Source organism: Procambarus clarkii, chromosome 30 (assembly GCF_040958095.1).
Source record: "Procambarus clarkii isolate CNS0578487 chromosome 30, FALCON_Pclarkii_2.0, whole genome shotgun sequence".
NCBI lineage: Eukaryota > Metazoa > Arthropoda > Malacostraca > Decapoda > Cambaridae > Procambarus > Procambarus clarkii.
Genome location: NC_091179.1, coordinates 36,151,093 through 36,173,050, shown reverse-complemented (window position 1 = coordinate 36,173,050; position 21,958 = coordinate 36,151,093). Strand labels below are relative to the sequence as shown.

The window sequence follows — 21,958 nt, the reverse complement described above, 5'->3', positions numbered from 1 at the left end:
GTTGTTAGGGTGTAATAAAAAATAATGTTCACAATATGGTGTTTTCATTTATTTGTAACCATATTTACAAGCTAATCTTTTTTTGTTGTCCTGCTGGATTTGGCTTTGTGTTGGGTTCAAGGCCTATTAGTCTCCGGAGAGTTATTAAGGCAAATACAAGTGTTTACTCTGACCAACTAGCATAAGGTAACCACAAGTCCTTATACCGACTAACATGCATGACTACTTTGGTCCAGAGCATAGTCCGGTAAACTCTCAGTGTGAGAGTTTACAAATAGAAGCATGGTATACCTCAATGGCGTTCCTCTCGGTACTTACATCTTTTGTTCTGCTATATGTCCTATTTCCTTCCACCTTAAATTAAGCAGACCTGAATACTGGATTGTAGTTTCGCAAGGAAGACTGAAATATATATCTTTTAAAGGTAAAGGTACGAGAACGTTGAGAAGATCAACTATAACACTTATTTGTGAGCTGGAAACTGTGGCAGTATCTTCAAATATTTCAAAGTTCTATAAAAGTATAAAAACACGATCAAAATGTTATGGAGAAAGGATATGGACTTAATGTAATGGATAATTATTGCTGCAATAGACAGTGAAATCACCAAGTACGGATATTACTCATCTTTAAGAGAGAATGTGTGTTTGCGTCTGTCTGTCAAAAGCTGGAGGTCATTGTTAACAGTGTTTGTATAGTAAGAGCCATAAGGACGTTAGGGTCGACCACCATGAACCTCCTGAAGAGGGATCAACTCCTGTTCAGAATCCCAACGACGAGTATGAAACTGAAAAGGGGGGTTGAATGTCCAGAGTGTTATTATTATATTATCCAGCTGTTATCGATGAGGAATCTACGTCGAAAACGTTGAGTCAACGTTACTCGAGCACGTTTCGCCCAGAGAGAACGGGAGGAAGAGGCATAAAGAGGGAGGGAGGGAAGAAAGGATAGACTACCGGACAGAGAGAGAACGAGAGGGGAACAGAAGGGAGACAGGTTGAGAACGGGAGGTATAGACCTCGGGAGGGAGAGAAGGTATAGAGGTAAAGAGAACGTAAGGGAGAGAGAGAGAGAGAGAGAGAGAGAAAGAGAGAGAGAGAGACAGAGAGAGAGAGAGACAGAGAGAGAGAGAGACAGAGAGAGAGAGAGACAGACAGACAGACAGACAGACAGACAGACAGACAGACAGACAGACAGACAGACAGACAGACAGACAGACAGACAGACAGACAAAGACAGGCAGACAGTCAGAGGCAGACAGAAACAGGAAGACAGTCCGCGGCAGACAGTCAGAGGCAGATAGAAACAGGAAGACAGTCAGAGGCAGACAGAAACAGGAAGACATACGGAAAAACACACAGACACAGACAGAGCAGGGGTGCCAAGGATGATCCTGGCACCCGAGGTATTCCGCCTAGTAGTCTCTATAACACAAAACAGCTACCACTAAGACTGAGGCTCCATCCCAGAGTCCTACATATGGGCCAGAAACTCTAAACTATAGTTTCTTCCACAGCGACTGAGGCTCCGTGCTAGAGTTACCGCCCCTGGTACCGAGGCTCTACACTAGAGTTACAAATCATCGGAGTTTCCGGACCGAGTTTCATCAATATCTGCGTAGTTAACAAAGTTGGCTGGATGGGTTGTTTCACAATCTCGCACGGTCTCCGGGAGCTGGCTCGGGCACGGCTCTGACAGCAAGCGGGACATCTGCAACAGCCAAACAAGAGTATTGATGACCAGCGTCACATCATTCACCCCACGAAACAATATGTTATCCCTCATTAACCAACTACCCCTTATGCATACATCATTGATGAGTTATAGCACATTACCACATAGAAGAAGGTGGATTGGCGATGCTTTCTTGCAACGTACCTCAATGTGCCTCTGCAACAGTTGCACCAGTTCGAAGTCATGATCATCTGCCCCGAACGGATTAAGGAGCGCTTCGGCTACTTTAATCCAGCCAATATAGAACAGGAGCTGGAGAAAGGCAAAGACCGGGATATAGACGTCAATGGTGTGACCGGTGTATCCCAGCTCGGGTCTCAGGATCTGCTCGCCCAGCACGGCGAAGAAGAAGTAGGAATACACTGCTATGATCACCACCTGCAACAGTGAAGTACTATGCAACAAGGAGGTATATATATGCTTGTTGTAAAGGTGTATATGTACATGCTCTCTCTCTCTTATAGTTATATGTTTTTCAAGAAGTCGAAAAGAAACAGATTCTTCTTTCCATAGAACTTTGTATGTTGGGGACCACAACGTCAAAAATGAGACGTATTAATTAGAAGGTGGGTTGGGCATATGGGATTAGACAACGAGGGTCTCTAGCTGCCTAAAGACTGAATTTCCTCGGTTTCACTGGCGCTGATTTATGAGAAGAGATTTCAATTCCTGAAATCTACCTTAACTTTGCTGAGTAATTCTCAATTTATATATTCCCACACACCTGATGGAGAAACGTATTGGTCCTATAAGGCAATCCTTGACCTCCATGGTGTTTAACATAGAGTTAACATCAGTGTTTATCACTCCCCCTTGGGCCGGGAAACTACAACAAGGAGAGAAAACGCCGCACAGTAGATCAGGTGCCTTTTCGAAGTATTTGTCTTTTTTTATTTTTTTTTTTGCAAGGCGAAAGGGGTGAGCTAATTACACAATTTATGTTTAAATGGAGAATGTTGAGAAAAGTCTTACGCCCTAGTGTTAGTAGAATAGTCTTTTAGCGAACCATTCCACCATTACTCCCTAAATGGAATATTTTATACATTATGCCATGCCTTCGGATTTCGTAAGGAATTATTTCTATGTACAAATTTGAAACCAGTTCTTCTAATATTTCCCAGCCGTAAATTATTATGTATCTCTCTCACCTGCGTTCCAAGCAGTAAAGTTACTGCTTGGAATTTAAAATATGAGAAATTTTTAAGTCACAATTATTTTAGATGTATTGAATGGATTTGCTCAATGAATATTCTCTGCATGATATCCAGGTCAACAGCTCTACCAGCTTTGACTGGGGCTGCTAGCATGCAACACAACTCCTACACCCTTGACTGGGATTGTTAGCCGGCAACGCAACTCCTACACCCTTGACTGGGGCTGCTAAAATGCCACACAACTCCTACACCTTTGACTGGGGCTGCTAGCATGCAACACATCTACACCTTTGACTGGGGATTCTAGCATGCAACACAACTCCTACACCTTTGACTGGGGCTGCTAAAATGCCACACAACTCCTACACCTTTGACTGGGGCTGTTAGCATGCAACATAACTGCTACACCTTTGACTGGGGCTGCTAGCATGCAACACAGATCCACCCAAGACTGTAACATGTGTATTACGCTGAGCTGTTTAGCATAATATCTTCTCTGGGATACTGATAACAGGGACGGAGTGATTTACCCTACTCTAACGTTCCAATAATAGCAGCATTGCGTGAAGTACATGACCCATACAACAAAGAATTCTAAATTACAATTTCAATCAATTTATAATCAGTGCGGGAAGCTATTTACTCTGAACACATACCAATAATAAATAACAATAAATATTTATATTTATGTATTATTAGTTACTATTATTTACTTTTAAGAACTAATAGTAACTAACAGAAAAAAGGTAAATAATACAAAAATAAAATAACGGATTTTGTTCATAATTATTATGAACAAACACTCTGATCCTCCAAGTCACTTACACGTGAACAAACACTAGAAGCACAGGTGTACTGTTAATAGTATTACTGATGAACAATTCCTTGTATTATTGGCGTACTGTTGCTAGTATCTCTGGTGAACTATCAACAAGAATATCTTATTAACCACAACTGAAAGGATTCATAGAAATTCCATTAGCCATAATACGTTAATGCTGTTACTAGTGTATATTCTCACTAGTATATCTACGCCAGCGTCTAAACAAAGAACATCTCCTACAACGACTGTTTCTCACTGATGCGGACAGTTAGTAATGTAAAGCATATTTGGGTTAATTGCCTTTGAATTACGGTAGATATTTTGAAATGTGACATCATTATATCAGTAAAGCAGCTCAGGGAGCCGGCGGCTGAGCGGACAGAACACTAGACGCGTGATCCTGTGGTCCCGGGTTCGATCCCGGGCGCCGGCGAGAATCAATGGGCAGAGTTTCTTTCACCCTGATGCCCCTGTTACCTAATAGTAAATAGGTACCTGGCAGTTAGTCAGCTGTCACGGGCTGCTTCTTGGGGATGGAGGCCTGGTCGAGGACCGGGCCGCGGGGACACTAAGCCCCGAAATCATCTCAAGATAACCTCAAGATAAAGCAGTCTCGGAGATATGAGCCAAGGTTAGCCTCAAGATAGTATAATGTGGATATCTATCTTCTTGGGCAGACACTATTAATCTCGTCCATTTATAAATGTCTGATTCGTGAGGAGAGGCTTTGTCTACACTCTGATTGAACGATAAAGCTTATCTTTGTTATCTGGGCTTAACAAAGATTGCTATGTATCACATTGCCTTTTAGGGCTCCAGAAAATCATATGATAATTTGATGCAATAAAGCAGATATGAGAACAAAAACATTATTTACAAGCAACATATTAAAAAATTTGCTGTCCCCGACGAGGTGAGATGTGGATTAGGTCCTTGTAGAACTCTCGGAAGTGCTCTCACAGCAAGCTAGTTTGCCCATAACATTCGGAACATGAATGAGGAAAAACTTAGTAACTTCTATTTAGTCGCGAATAGCAAGTCTGATCGGCGGATCCGCCTCATTCACGTCATTTCTCAGCTCAGCTCAGTAACATCTCCGCAGACTCTTTCATGCGTGATGATATCTTTTTAAAGTCCCTACCCAGTGGGCACAATATCCAAAAGCAACGCCAAGTCAACACCATCAATGTTAATTTGAAGTTGAATTCAACGTCGATTCAACGCCAGTCTTAGATATTGTGCCCACTGGACGAAAACTTGGGCTAGTAAAGTGAGCATAACTTTGTATTTATTTTGTGTTTAAAATAAGCATACTTCACTATATAATTGTATTACTTACGGTAACCCAACCAACGAGAAGAATTGTAGAAACTTTGGTAGAATTGTTATCTAAAGTTATTATGTAGCCAAGTCTTCCGAAAAATGGGATATAGACGCATATAATTGTTCCCTAGTCATTCCAATGTCCCTGGTAATAGGTCTACCCAGTCCAACTGTACTTATCAAGCTCAGACACCCAATAGGAATAAATAAATATTGAGAAAACCAGTAGGAGTCACCAGGACTCGAACCTGTACACTTGATACTCCCAAGCCCCGCCTTTGACTGATTTTATCATTCATACATCACGTTAATGTGTCTACATTAAATAAATATTATTATATAACAAATCTCTGTTACAAATTTATCATTGGCCTTTGGTATAATTCAGTCCGGTATGATTACGGAACACATGGTATCTATGAAGACCAAAGCACATATCAGAAGATGGAGAAACAACGACGTTTTGGTCCGTCTTGGGCCATTATCAAGTTGTCTGCGAGAGATAAGGGTTCAGGATGGACCGAAACATCGTCGTTTTTCCATCTTCTGATGTTTGGTTTGGTCATCATGTCTTCAGCCACGTTATTGTGACTCTTCATCAGCACATGGTATCTATCTCACAGAAATAGACTCAATTTAGTGCAATGGTCGAGGTGGTTATATATTATTTATTTAATCCTAATAATAGTAGGAAGTGTCAGGTAAGCTTCCGAAATATGTTACAATCACCAATTTCTTATTTGTGCAATTATACCGTTTTTAAACTTACGTTGGAGATTTTATCTTGCGTCACAACTAATCTCAGTGATATCAAGGAGATTACACATACACAGATTGAGTTGCAGTGTTTTTATCTGGTTGTTACAACTACCACTACGAGTCTACAACCGTTCACTATCAATCTACAACAATTCACTAAGAGTCTATAGCCGTTTACTAACAATCTACAGCCGTTCAATATCAATCTACAACCGTTCACAAAAAGTATACAACCACTTACTAAGAGTCTACAGCCATTCACTAAGAATCTACTGTCGATCACTAACAATCTACAACCGTTCACTAAGAGTCCCTACCTGCTCTCTCCTTGGATATACCCGAGCACTAGGTCTGAAACACTGCAAACTCCACTGCAGCTGTTGTGACATTTGTTATACAATCACCTGCAATCCCAGAAATATTAAGATGATAAGGTAATATGTTACAAGTGGCGCACAAGCATTAAAATATGAACAATTACCTCCCAGAACTTTGATTAGCACAGCAGCACTAGGGTGGAATCGTTGCTTCATAGAGTTGTGTGATAATTAAACGCATTAGACTTGTCCTATGTGGCATAAAATCCCTCAGGTAAAACTGAGAAGGAATTATGAAATAGTATAATTTTTAATATATTCATTTATAAAACATAATAATAGAGGGATACAGTTGTGATTGCATGATCCATTAATATGTCTGGCGTGTAATTTTTGGATGATATTGGAGTAGATATGTAATATAGTGATTGGAAGAGAGTATGATTTCAAGACAAAATTATACATATTAAAAGAATTTGAAAGAGTAATTTTAAAGAAAGTAGAGAAATATTTTCGAACTTTTTTTTATTATGATTATGTTTTGTATATATATTTATATAAAAGTAAATTTACATAAATGTAAATATGTATTCAGTAAATGAACAAATCCACAAGGGCCGTGACGAGGATTCAAACCTGCGTTCGAGAGCATCCCAGACGCTGCCTTAATCGACTGAGCTACGACATGGTAAAACGAGTTGAAACCGAAGTTCTACTTTAACTTACTGGACCCTGCAGCCTCTCAAAGGCACAAACCAGGGTTTTACACAACTCCCCCCATGCACTCAAGCTATATCAATAGGCCATTCTCCCTGTTCGCCCTTATTTCATTACGCAGATATATCACAATTGCGTCTGGGATGCTCTCGGTCGCAGGTTCGAATCCTCTTCACGGCCCTTGTGGATTTGTTCATTTGTTGCATCACGCAATTGTGATTTCTGTGTTTAATGTATTCAGTAATATAAATCTATACGTAGAGGCTAGGAAAAAATGAAATATGATCGTGATTTCATGATAATTGTATATGTTGGAAGTGTATATTTTGGATAAACTCCCACAGTCATCGAGGTCTCCTAATAATCTCCCACAGTCATCCAGGTCACCCAATAAACTCTCACAGTCATCCAGGTCACCCAGTAAACTCTCACAGTCATCCAGGTCACACAAAAATCTCCCACAGTCATCCAAGTCTCCCAATAAACTCTCACAGTCCTCCACGTCACCCAATAAACTCCCACAATCATCCAGGTTACCCAATAAACTCCCACAATCATCCAGGTCACCCAGTAAACACGCACAATCATCCAGGTCACCCAATAAACTCCCACAATCATCCAGGTCACCCAATAAACTCCCACAATCATTCAGGTCAGCCAATAAACTCCCACAGTCATCCAGGTCACCCAATAAACTCCCACAATCATCCAGGTCACCCAATAAACTCTCACAGCCATCCAGGTCACCCAATAAACTCTGTCATCCAGGTCACCCAATAAACTCCCACAGTCATCCAGGTCTCCCAATAAACTCCCACAGTCATCCAGGGCGCAGATTCACGAAAGCACTTATGCAAGCACTTACGAACGAGTACATCTTTCCTCAATTTTTGACGGCTTTGGTTACATTTATTAAACAGTTTACAAGCATGAAAACTTGCCAATCAACTGTTGTTATTGTTATAAACAGCCTCCTGGTGCTTCGGGGCTCATTAACTGTTTAATAATTGTAAACAAAGCCGCCAAAGATTGAGAAAAGATGGACAGGTTCGTAAGTGTTGGCGTAACTGCTTACGTGAATCTGGCTCCAGGTCTCCCAATAAACTCCCACTGTCATCCAGGTCTCCCAATAAACTCCCACAGTCATCCAGGTCCCCCAATAAACTCCGACAGTCATCCAGGTCTCCCAATAAACTCCCACAGTCATCCAGGTCACCCAATAAACTCCCACAGTCATACAGGTCTCCCAATAAACTCCCACAGTCATCCAGGTCACCCAATAAACTCCCACAGTCATCCAGGTCTCCCATTGTTATTGCACAGTCTCCCGTTAATCTACGATTCAACTTGCGTTCGAATTCTTCCCATAAATGTGTCATCTACTGCAACAAGGATATTATGACTGATCATCCAGGTCTCCCATTGTTATTGCACAGTCTCCCGTTAATCTACGATTCAACTTGCGTTCGAATTCTTCCCATAAATGTGTCATCTACTGCAACAAGGATATTATGACTGATCATTATTGTCTGGATCTTGACATATTACGAATATAATGTCTACTTTGACTTCTGCCTGGCGTGTCACCCCTGGTGTCTACCCGGACAGCTTCATTATTATCTACGTTATCACCAACTTTCTTCTCAAGTTTATTTTTGAGTCTTTAATGTGAGTGAGCTTTAAAATATAAAGATATTATTTAATAATTATATGGAATGGAAGGTAACTATCAGGGGAAAGTACCAAGTCATTACAACTATAATTATAAGGTATAATATTTTTGTGAGGAAAGGTATAATATTTGTGTATGGTAGATTAACAACAACCAGTTTTATACCCGAGCATAGGAGCATAATAAGGCAACCCGTTCTCGCAAATTCGTAAAGTCAATATTGACTTATTAACTACGTGCATAGGTGATATACTAAACATAATAGATACCCCTAAAAAGATTCATAGAAAACACCGACCTTACCTAACCTTGTTAGTATCTTAAGATAAGCATCTTATTGCTTCGTAATTACAATTATTACTTAACCTATACCTATTATAGGTTAGGTAATAATTGTAATTACGAAGCAATAAGATGCTTATCTTAAGATACTAACAAGGTTAGGTAAGGTCGGTGTTTTCTATGAATCTTTTTAAGGGTATCTATTGAGTTAAGTATGTCACCTATGCACATATTTAATAAGTCAATATTGACTTATTAAATTTGCGAGAACGGGTTGAATAAGGAGGAGTTACTGCAGTGAGCGTTTGTGTTCCCATGTAAATCCATCATCTTTTTTCCCCATGTATTTATTAAGCCAGTTTTGATAGAAAGCTTTACCATTTGTCTCTAAGTTGGCAGCCATCGTATTCAACTAGTCAATCCCTGGAGGCCTGGTCAGAGACCGGGCCGCGGGGACCTTGACTTCTGGAATCACCGCCAGGTATAGTACCTCCCCCCCCCTCCAACCACCGTGTTAGTAAATCAGTGCTTCCCCATATCCTTTTTTGATTGAACAATTCTCCAGCTTGTAACTATTGTTGAAGTATCTCTGACAATGATAATATATGTAGCCCCTTCCAACCTATCAGAACACAATTGTTCTATGCTGACCTGAGTGTAGACGAGGGGAACATTGTACTCGTTCCAACCTAAAAGTCCCCCACACTTGCCCCTCACAGCCAGGATTTCATTGGTGATGGCCCTCTGACCCGCGACACTGAGGCGCCCCTCTCTCCTGGCGAGGTCCACCCTCTTACACGCCCACATTACCGGCGCCCAAGCCTTGTGCACGCTCGTCATGCTCTCTGCAGCCTCCAGGATCTCCTGCTCACTATCCGTCAAGTAACCTGGTGATATTAACAATTTCATTGAGAATATTAAACAAAGTAATAACAATATAGTAATAATATTATCATAACTGCTAAGTCGTAATGGTAATATCTTTTCACAGGCATAAAAACATACACTTCTCTATTTGTGAAATTTATGTAAGGAATTTACAAATGACATATATACAATACAATACAAATGAAATTACTCTATTGACCATCCTTCTGAAATTATTGAGCTCTGGACACAGTAATCTCGTGACAAGAGCAAGGAAAATGGCTGAAGATGATAGGAACAATGAACCAGAGGATCACTCCCACTCACAATGATCCACCTCGGCAAATTGTAGGAAACTGAGAGACAAATAAACAAAAAAGAACCGATGAAACGCCCTAAGAAATCAATTTAGAAGCCAGCCAGACCCCAAGAGCAGCCCCCAAACCAATGCCAAGAATCATCTTCAAAACCAAAAAGTCAGTAGATGGTTCAACTTACGCCTGCATTGCGGCACTGGAAAACGATCACCTGGGATCAGATATTAAAGCCAAACCTGACATTAGAGGCAGGAAAACGGAAGACCCAGTTAAACTAAAACCAGAGGAAAAAGTCACCAAGATGATAGTACAACATTTCCCGGTTGAAGTCGATGCAAATAGGCTCTTAGAATACTCAAATGTTACAACAGCGGAAAGGTGTAAGCACGACAATGTAGAAACAAGACAGGTGTTAGTATCAACAAAAAGGACCTCGCATCAACACACTGAATGTAGAGATCAATAGGCAATTCAGGCTAAGGCTATATCCAGAGCCTTGGATATATGGGCTCATGCCCATATATCCATGGGCTCCATGCGCTGATACAGATGTCAGCGCTTCGGCCGTCATAAAGACGGCTGTAGAGGCCCGGAATGATGTGGAGCATGCAGCAGCTTCACAATTCTGACATATGCAAAAATCTGCATAAAGAAGGCAAACCAACAAACCAAAATGTCCAAACTGCGGGGCTTCACATCACGCCTGGAACAACGATGTCCAGAAAGGATAAAAAGAATACAAGCCTACGAATCTACCCAGCAATCCAAAGCCACAACTCCTAGACCACAATCTACCAGACCCTCAGTTAAAAGCCAGTGGAACACTCCTCGGCAAGTCCGAATAAATGAAGATATAAATCAGCAACAAATTAAAGAACTAATACATTCCAGTCTCAACTAGAACACGATCTCGAATAACTGGAGAATAGAAGGTAATACTCCCACAAGGCAACAACAACCGAACAGATCAGGGCAACAAAATGAATACACCTGCTATTCGTACCTGCTACCTGCCAAAACATCAAAAGCACGAATGATGATCCCTACATCATCAAATGCCCCAGTAGCTGGATGTAACAAAGGCACCACGACCCAACCCAGAGCCTCCTCACCTACCAAGAAAAAAGAAAGACAGCCAAATGCATATCAAGTGACTACTGTTCCAATGGTTATTGCCACCCTGACAGATACCTTCAGCAAGATGTTGAAGACCAATCCTCGGTCTAGGAAGGAAATGGTAATAAACATAAAACAATCTACTGAACTTATTTTTTCCACACCTCTACAAGCTCTACCTGAAAAGGTTCTCGAAGTAGAAGTTGAAGAAGGCGACGAAACTGAATTGTTGCAGCACCCAATGGCAGTCTCCACTCCAACCAAAAAAACGCAAGCCGTCGGGGAAATCAGCATATTAGAAACCACCATAGACTCAATGGATTCAACTCTAACAGAATTATGAGCAATCTGAAGATTATACAATGGAATATCCAAGGATTAAAAAACAAGGCATAAACACTCAGAGCAATGCTTCTCAAGGACAACACTGATATTGTTTTACTTCAAGAAACACTTACCAGGACTGAAAGAAGTATCAACATCCCAAAATATCAAGGTTTCCGCTGCCCAATTGCTCAAGGTGGCACTAGAGGCACTCCAGTACTAGTAAAAAATCAAATCAATGCCACGGCAATCACAGACCTGCCTGACTGGTGAAAACGTCGAAATTATGTGAGTTAATCTCACTATGAGGAGTTTAATGCTGTCCATCTTCAATGTATACAGGAGCCATAGAGAACACGATATGGATCTCTATGTAATCTTTGAAATTAACAGAACCAACCCACATTGGTGGGGGAAGCTGGATATCACATTCGTCTCCACCATTATTTATGAGTTGTGTCATTGGTCAGTTGACCATGTACTGACTAGTGACCACTTTGCTACAAAAACAGTTATTAATATAGCAATACCTCCCAGACCTCCAGCTCCCGAGCCCGGATGGAATTATATTAAAAAAGATTGACCGAAGTTTCAGGAATCTCTCGAAACATGGTGCCAAAACTACACTCCTCCTGACAACACCGAAGAAATGAAAAAAGATTTAGTAAATTCAATACATAGAACAGCAAATCACGCCATCCCTAAGAGGAAAACAATTACCCAACAACATAAAGACCATTGGTATTACTGTGATGGGATCAAAGAACTACATAACAGACTAAATTATGCGAGAAGGAATTTCAGAAGTGATAGAACTGAAGCTAATCTAGGACTTCTTAGAGCTTTCCGAGGTCATGTGTATGAAGAAACAGCAAAAATCATACAAGAAAAATGGCTCGAGTGGTGCCAGGTTATATCAGCATACATCCTTGGGCGACATCTGGAGACAGATCAACAGGGCCAAAGGAAAATCGCCTTCTGCTCCACCCCCATCATGTTCATCCAGTTCAAGAAGCAGTATGATTAGCAAATCTCTTTGCTTCAAGAGCTTGTTCAACTCAACTTCCTCAAGCAACTCTGACTCACCAAAAAAGACTTCAAGCAGCAAGATGGAAAAATTAGACGATGCTTTAACCGTACCTGATGAACTAGACCAACCTTTGAATCTGAAAAAAACTCAGATGAGCTGCAAAAACCACAGCTCCAGGTGATAACAAAATCACTTACAACATGCTGGCCAAGCTTGGAGAAAAGGGTGACGAAGCCTTCTTGTATCTCATCAACAGAGTATGGGTGACAAGAACTCGACCACTCTCTTGGATTAGTGAAATTATATTTCACATTCCAAACCAAAAGACCCAGGAAATCCTAGACCCATTTCATTATCAAGCTGTCTGACTGCGGAAAGAATGGCTCTTAATCGAATTGACTGGAAAGCCAATTCACTGCATCAAAATATGTTTGCTTAGAGAAAAGGTGTTGGAACCACGGAATGCCTTACCTCACTCCTGAATCAAATCAACGACAAACCAAGAATCCTTATTTTTCTAGACCTAAAAAAAGCCTTCGACCTACCAAACGCTCCAGCTACACTGTGCTGCCTAGTGGAAAAGGAAATCAAAGGACACGCTCTTGCTTTTGCCAAAGGAAGCCTGCTTAACTGAGAAACTAAAGTCAAATTCCAAGGAAAAAAAAATCCTCCTCAAAGAGGCTGGAAAATGGGACTCCGCAGGGAGGAATACGAAGCCCCCTTCCTCTTTAACTGTCTCATGGAACAATTCATGAAGCTCAAATTACCAAAAGCCAAACTGCTTAACTATGCAGACGACTTTGAGATCATCATTAATGGCAAAGGCGCCATGAACCATGCACAAAAATGCCTAGACATCATCTACAGGGAAGCTGAATGCATAGCAGTTCAGCAATAAAATAAACAGCAATAAAACCAAAGCAATGGCCGCTAAAATGAGAACTCAAGACATTAGACTCACAATACAAGGACACGAAATTGAGTGGGTTACCTATATTCAATACCTTGGAGTCATAATAGACAGCCAGTTGAAATTCACTCAAGAAATTGAATATCTTCGGCAACGTTGTAAAACCAGAAGCTCAGTTTTGCGCTCCCTGACAAGTCTTAGAGATGGTGCAACTCTTCCAGTACCTCAAAATGTACTACGTTCAAGCACTTAGGTCACTCATTGACTACGCTGCTCCTGCTCTTACATTCCTCAGTGATAACCAATGGGAGAAACTGGAAGTGTCTCAAAATGATGCACTTAGAACAATGCTGGGAGCACCTATTTGGACGCGTCGAGAGAATCTAAGAATGGAAACCAACTTACCAACTTTAGAAAAGAGAATCAAACAAAGAATAGCCACCATAATAGCAAAATTTGTCGGAACCACCGCCAGACTGTCAGTCAAAGATAGCATACACAGATCGTTTCACAGAAACCTTCAATAAACAACAAGTTCATGGACGGATAATCTTGTCAAGATTCTAAAGAAAGTGGACTTGAAATGTACAATTAAAAATAGAGGAGAAGATAGACCATATCAACACTTTCGGCACCCTCTTCCATGGGAAGAATAGCGTCTAGAGATATTCATTGAAGGATTACCAGTTTAAAAGTTAGTCTATAACTCGCAGAGGCTCAAAGCAGTCATAGAGCAACACATGGAAACCATCTCAAGACCGACAACCACTCACATCTTCACAGACGAATTAGTTGATCAAGAAAGAGGTTCTGCTGGGGTAGCAGTTTACACTACCAACCATGAAGCTTACTGGAGCATGAATAGTGGGTTCTCAACATTACAAACAGAATTATATGCCTTGAAGGAGGCAATAAAATATACAATTGAGACTAATTTCCAAGATGTCATTATTCATACCGATTCTAAATCTTAGCTCTAGGCATTGTTATCCAGCCAGCACATCTATATAAATAAAAATGGAAATATTCGTTTTTTTCAAAATCGCTAATCTCCGAAAGTGCATCACCGATTGCCGTGAAATTTTCTCACAAAGTTCCCTTCGCATCCGAGCGCGTTTTTATATACATACTATATAGATGCGACGAGAAAAACACGCTTTCTTTATAATAAAGCTGTTTTTCATGTGAGGAAAATATTCGAAACCTCTTTACCGATTGCTTCGAAATTTTGACACAACGTTGCATTCGAATAAGCGAGTTTTTTTATATACCTACTATATAAATGCCTCACCTGTGACAGGAAAAAGACATTCTTTTTTGGAAAAACAGCGACATTTGTAAGACGTAGGAGCCACACATGCTGTAATCTCCGAAAGTTCTTCACCAATTGCTTTGAAATTTTGACACAACGTTCCATTCGAATACGTGTGTGTTTTTATATATGTACTGTTTAGATGCCACAACTGTGACCGATAAAAACATGCATTTAAAAAAAAAACAGTGCCATCTGTTGCACGTAAGAACAACACACAATATACAAAATATGTTACAATTCCATTTCAATGTTTCCGATTGCATTGATATATTGAATTTACATAGATTTTGATTTATTTTCTGCTTTATTGAATTATTTTGTGTGATATTGTGTTGGAATTGAACTGTGTTGGTTACCATACCATTCATTCCGTGAGTATAGTTTATTCTTTTATTTTTTTCATATTTTCATTTCATTTTTAACCATTTTTCTTATATTTCAGTGATGGGAACATCAGATCACTTGTTGTTCCCAATTTTCTGATGGGAACATCAATCCTTCCCAGCATTTGGGAAGGCATTGGACGAGGGATTAGGGAATGGTGGGGATGACGAGGGGACGGAAGTGAGAGATGGTGGGGAGGACGAGGGGACAGGGGAAGGGGTAATGGTGGGGAAGGAAGAGGGGACCGGGGAGTTTGGGATGGTGGGGACAAGGGAATGGGGGAATGGAGAATGGTGGGGAGGAAAAAGGGACAGGAGAGTGGGGGTATGGTAGGAGGGAAGAAGGGATGGTGGAGTGGGAAATAGTGGGGAGGACGAGGGGATGGTGGAGTGGGGAAATGGTTGGGAGGCCGAGGAGACGGGTTAGGGGGGTATGGAGGGGAGGACTGGGGGACAGAAAAGGTTGCTGTGGCTCAACAACAAACACGCGTTGCTGAGCCACAGCAACGCGTGGCCGGGTACTGCTAGTTCCTAACATAAATTTCACAAATACATAAGTGTGGGTTTTTACTATAATTGCTAATAATACAAAAATAAATCTACATAAACGAAGTATGTCATAATGCAAGCAAGTAATATTTCCCCAAAACTCCAAATGTTAATTACTTTTTAGTTAATATTTTTGTCATCGATATGTGAAATCAGACAGTTTTGTACTTAACACAAAGTGAACACTGGGTCATCGAAATGAGTTAAGAACATTTACGGGATTGATAGAACAACTGATAATCACACACTTATGTGTTTGTATATACCTTTCTCTAGCTAAGTTTTTAAACAGAGCTGGTGTTTAAGGGGGGGGGGTGTTCAGCTAGGATACTGGTTCTTGTAGTGGTAATCTTCTGTTAAAAATAATTAACTTCATCATTTAAACAGCATTACAATAAGTCGTTACTTCTGAACGTCATTTACGAAACATTTTCTCCCTATGAAACTGATAGGGAACATTATATTTGATCTAGAATATGACAGAATATCGATATAAATTGGTTGCAATTATTTTCGATAAATTAAAATGCAAATTTTTATGATGAAAAAATGTCGCATTCAACAGGACTCTGACGTCACTTTCACCATCACGTCACGTGACATATGTTCGTCAAGCTTAAATATGATTGGTTACACACGGAAAAGTCAACCAACAAGTGAAGCGCTTCATGACCTTACGCTAAAGTCTTTTACGTAATTGGTGTGGGAAGATCTCCTTTGTGATCCAAGTGCCGTACTAAGCTCACGCTCACCACCCTGTTGTCTTAAAGATGATTACTTGCAGATTTACCTGAAAATGCCTGAGGGCCACTAACACTAATGGCCTCGACGCGGACAGGAAGCTGGCAGGTTGTCGAAGGTCGAAGATGAATGTACGACGACCTGTATTCAAGATTTAGAGTACAATTCACACTACTGTGTCACTCGGCAGAGTGAACCTAGTCACCTACAGCATACACTGTAAGAAGCTCTCAGAAAAGTCGTGTATTAGTCAGCAGGAGCTGACTAGGAGACTGCGACTTGGCAGATCATTGTTGGCATACAGCACGCAACATGAAGGCATTAGGCGGCACCTTTGGCTTTATTTCATTTCCCAACGAGCTTGTAGGCCATGAAAGGATGGGGTCATCAGTCAAATTGTATACGAGGAAAACCTAAAGAAATCTGACCTATCTCGAGGTTTAAGAAGCAGCGTGGCGATCCTGTTGCAATGACGAGATGGAATAGCATCTTCATCTGTGAACAATCTTCTCACACAACCACAACGGGTGAAGCTCAACACAACTTGCCGGCAGAACACCGAGTATAACCAAGCAAAGTTCTCCGGTCATTACTATTACGCACGCGAGTGAATAGTAAACACCGGTGCTCTGGTCCTGAGTATTCCGGTGTTCGGGACTCTCGTTCCAAGCACCAGTATAGTAAGAAAAGTAATAGGAGAATAGTATGGAACCAATAGAGAGGTGTAGATATTTCCAGTTGGCTCCACACCTGCTGCGTGGACACCACACCTGCTGCATGGACACCACACCTGCTGCAGGGACACCACGCCTGCTGCATGGACACCACATCAGCTACATGGACACCACATATTAAACAAAACAGTCATTAAACTGATAGTTGGAACTAACAGTAGTTATTGCCCAACCTATTCTCTCGAGCCATTCATCGCATTTTTTGATGTCAGAATCCCCCAACGGACAAAATATATACTATAGATCACAGCGGCTCACAAGCAACCACGTTTTGTATTTCGCCGATCCAGCGGTTATGTTAGGGGCAATTTTAATATATTCTTTTATATCCGTTGTAAGAGTTCGAGAGGACGAGGTGGACTGACCAGGGGTGTCTCTGATAGGGCCACGTACCTTCCCTAACAAAGCGTTGAAGGACCGGGAACTTGGCCTTGACCACGGGGGAGATCATGGTGAAGGTGAGGGCGATGGTGAGGTTGACGTAGCGGAGTATGGTGCGCCTCGCCTCACTCGCTTCTGCACTCTGGGTAATATAGTCAATGTTATTATCACCTATTACAGTCGACGCGGCTGGAGGATGACCCATACCACTCACCAGAAGATGGAAAACGACGACGTTTCGGTCCGTTCTGGACCATTGTCAAGTTCTGTGTGCATACGACTTGATAATGGTCCAGGACGGACCGAAACGTTGTCGTCTCTCTCTGTCTTCTGATGTGTGGTTTGGTCATCATATTTTCAGCCACGTTATTGTGACTCATCGTCTGTAGGCTGGAGGAGTAAATATCACTCAATAAAACTTATTATTATTAGTGCCATATATAGTTTTTGTTACTTTTTGACATCAAGCATTTGAAACTTTTATTAATAAATCTAAATAAATAAATAAGCTTATTAAACATTTTGTAAATTTTTAGTTTATTTTACGATTTCTGAATTATTTTTTTTATAATAAAGAATTGCAAAACGAGTTGAATGGGGACAATGAGGTGAATATAAATGTTTTATTAAGTTGGAGAGTTCATCAAACATAAATTGTATCAACAATAGAGGGTTTGACAGATATTTTCAGAAGTGTTATTATCCGTTTATTGTTCGAAAACTCCCATGACTGATTAAATGTTTAATTAATGTACTGGATGTCAGTTTTGAGCCCGTGCAATACGGGCTGTTGCAATACGCATCTTTATTTTATTCTAGTGTCATGCCACCTGTTCTTAAAAGAATATTACCTCATGGAAAGGTCCCCTCTCCAGTGTGTAAGTATGTTGTTGTTTTTTAATATGATCAACAGAGCTAGGACAATGAATTTGGAATGAATCCTAACACTTCTAGTCATATTCAGTAACACGTCCCCCACAATCTACAATATTGCATCAACATTTAATTCACTAGCATCATTGAAGATTATATATATATATATCGGGCCAGGGAGGCTCTGGGAGTTTACCTGGCCAGGGATGTGGGTAGCGGCGAGAATGGCAGTGTTATCAGGAAAGGGAATAGTCTTGTATACACTCCACCATCGATTCACCACCATTGTCACGAAGAAACCCAGCACGAAGGACACAGGGATTAGGTTGCGGAAGCTGGAGCAGTATATCACAAGTTTCTCAAATATTCTGTAAGGAGCATTGACATAAGAGATGCGGTAAAAGCGACGAAAACAATATTTTCACAGCTAGTGCATATATTTTATTTTACGTAAGAATTATGAGCATATGAACTTGGCAAATAGAAAAGGATTATTGACCCATGCTAGACAGTTTATATGTAACTGGCAGTGCAGTCAACCACAATTACGTGTATTTTGTTCGTAATCCATGCTTGAACCAATCTACCGATCCTATAAATTGAGCGATTTATTTAGCCTCTATTTAGACTCAAAGTTTTTGCAATACATACAAATTGTTTCGTGTTAACTGTCGATGTATTTATACCACACTGATATTTATCCTTACATACTCTATTTCAATTGTATATATCAATAGTCACCACTCTTCTTTTTTTGCCTTTCCAGTGAAAGAAAATTGAGCTTCTTTAGTATCTCTTCATATAGGGCGTTCTTAAATCCCCTTATTTGCTTTATTACTCTCTATACGCTTTATAGAATATATGTCCATTCTATAATACAGAATATATCATGCAGGTCGGCCTTTAATCCTCGACCGTCCATGTGGTTGGCCACTATTAATTACCCCTTCCCATCCTATATCCTTATCCTACTCCTTCCAAGGGCTATATAGTCGTAATGGCCTTCCCTTCCCTCCTCTTCCCTTCTGTAATGCGGTATCCAAAACAAAGCTGCATAATCTAATCGGGCCTAACAAGTACAAGAAAATTTATCTCTCATGAACATGTAGAGGGTTCCGGCTGTGATTTTGTCACTTATGTGAATTTATTTTCAATGGATAACGTGCTGTTTACTGCTAATTGGCTCCCTGAAACTTTGTCTGTACTTTATCAAGTACGCCGGTATTTAGCGATAGAGATGAGTGTAACACAAGAGTTGGTGAAGTTGTATCGTGATTTGAGAGATGATGTGGATAAACTCTGCAAGGATAATCATTTGCGGGAGCGTAAATACATGGAAAGTTGTAAGAAGCTCTGGGGTGTGGAATAAACCTATAGTAAAAATATTTACTCTCTCTCTCTCTCTCTTTCTGTGTGTGTACTCACCTAGTTGTGCTTGCGGGGGTTGAGCTCTGGCTCTTTGGTCCCGCCTCTCAACCGTCAATCACCAGGTGTACAGGTTCCTGAGCCTATTGGGCTCTATCATATCTACACTTGAAACTGTTATGGAGTCAGCCTCCACCACATTACTTCCTAATGCATTCCATTTGTCAACCACTCTGACACTAAAAAAGTTCTTTCTAATATCTCTGTGGCTCATTTGGGCACTCAGTTTCCACCTGTGTCCCCTAGTGAGTGTTCCCCTTATGTTAAATAGCCTGTCTTTATCAACCCTGTCGATTCCCTTGAGAATCTTGAATGTGGTGATCATGTCCCCCCTAACTCTTGTCTTCCAACGAAGTGAGGTTTAATTCCCGTAGTCTCTCCTCGTAGCTCATACCTCTCAGCTCGGGTACTAGTCTGGTGGCAAACCTTTGAACCTTTTCCAGTTTAGTCTTATGCTTGACTAGATATGGACTCCATGCTGGAGCCGCGTACTCCAGGATTGGTCTGACATATGTGATATATAATGTTCTGAAAGATTCTTTACACAAGTTTCTAAAGGCCGTTATTATGTTAGCCAACCTGGCATATGCTGCTGATGTTATCCTCTTGATATGAGCTTCAGGGGACAGGTCTGGCGTGATATCAACCCCCAGGTCTTTCTCTCTCTCTGACTCTTGAAGTATTTCATCTCCCAAATGATACCTTGTATCTGGTCTCCTGCTTCCTACCCCTATCTTCATTACATTACATATACTTGGGTTAAACTCTAACAGCCATTTGTTCGACCATTCCTGCAGCTTGTCCAGGTCTTCTTGAAGCCTCAAGCTGTCCTCCTTTGTCTTAATCCTTCTCATAATTTTGGCGTCGTCAGCAAACATTGAGAGGAATGAGTCTATACCCTCTGGGAGATCATTTACGTATATCAGAAACAGGATAAGTCCAAGCACAAAGCCCTGTGGGACTCCACTGGTGACTTCACGCCATTCTGAGGTCTCACCCCTCACTGTAACTCTCTGCTTCCTATTGCTTAGGTACTCCCTTATTCACTGGAGCGCCCTACCAGTTACTCCTGCCTGTTTCTCCAGCTTATGCATCAACCTTTTATGAGGTACTGTGTCAAAGACTTTCCGACAGTCCAAAAAAATGCAGTTCGCCCATCCTTCTCTTTCTTGCTTAATCTTTGTCACCTGATCGTAGAATTCTATCAAGCCTGTAAGGCAAGATTTACCCTCCCTGAACCCATGTTGATGGGTTGTCACGAAGTCTCTTCTCTCCAGATGTGTTACTAGGTTTTTTCTCACAATCTTCTTCATCACCTTGCATGGTATACAAGTTAAGGACACTGGCCTGTAGTTCAGTGCCTCTTGTCTGTCTCCCTTTTTGTATATTGTTACTACATTAGCAGTCTTCCATATTTCTGGTAGGTCTCCCGTTTCCAGTGACCTACTATACACAATGGAGAGTGGCAAGCAAAGTGCTCGTGCACACTCTTTCAATACCCATGGTGAGATTCCGTCCGGCTCAACAGCTTTTCTCACATCCAGCTCCAATAGGTCCTTCTTGACCTAATCTCTTGTTATTTCCAACCGTTCCAAGGTCACCTGTTTTGCTGCCCCCTCTCCTAGCGCCGTGACTTCTCCCTGTTCTATTGTAAAGACCTCCTGGAACCTTTTGTTGAGTTCTTCACACACCTCTTTGTCATTCTCTGTGTACCTGTCCTCGCCCACCCTAAGTTTCATCACCTGTTCCTTCACTGTTGTCTTCCTCCTGATGTGACTGTGTAGTAGCTTTGGTTTGGTCTTGGCTTTATTAGCTATATCATTTTCATACCTTTTCTCAGCTGCTCTTCTCACACTAACATACTCGTTCCTGGTTCTCCGATATCTCTCTCTACTTTCTGGTGTTCTGTTATTACGGAAGTTCCTCCATGCCCTTTTGTTCAGCTCCTTTGCTCTCATACATTCCCTATTAAACCACGGATTCTTCCTTTGTTTCTTTGTTTTTTCCTGTCGGGCTGGGACAAACCTGCTTACAGCCTCCTGACATTTTTGGGTGACATAGTCCATCATGTCTTGTACGGACTTGGTTCCGAGTTCTGTGTCCCAATGTATATTCCATTGGAACTTACTCATCTCCTCATAGTTTCCCTTTCGGTACGCCAGCCCTTTGTTTCCCAGTTCTTTTTTGGGGATGATAATTCCTAGCGCAAACA

At 41.1% G+C, this 21,958-nt stretch overlaps 2 protein-coding genes across 4 annotated transcripts in view; both read right to left on the bottom strand.

Moving 5' to 3' along the window:
• Positions 1–21,958, bottom strand: part of LOC123747659 (BTB/POZ domain-containing protein 2-like) — a 209,098-nt gene that overhangs the window by 90,249 nt on the left and 96,891 nt on the right. The gene's annotated exons all lie outside the window — the stretch shown is intronic.
• LOC123747660 (bestrophin-2) overlaps positions 28–21,958 on the bottom strand; it is a 63,383-nt gene continuing 41,452 nt past the window's right edge. For all 3 annotated transcript variants that reach the window (XM_069334090.1, XM_069334091.1, XM_069334089.1), the window contains 5 exons: positions 18,518–18,689; positions 17,461–17,590; positions 9,433–9,668; positions 1,879–2,112; positions 28–1,710 (listed from right to left, as the gene is read on the bottom strand). In XM_069334090.1, the coding sequence (XP_069190191.1) occupies positions 1,573–1,710; positions 1,879–2,112; positions 9,433–9,668; positions 17,461–17,590; positions 18,518–18,689 (910 nt within the window). In that variant the 3' untranslated portion in view covers positions 28–1,572. The remainder of the gene's footprint in view (positions 1,711–1,878; positions 2,113–9,432; positions 9,669–17,460; positions 17,591–18,517; positions 18,690–21,958) is intronic.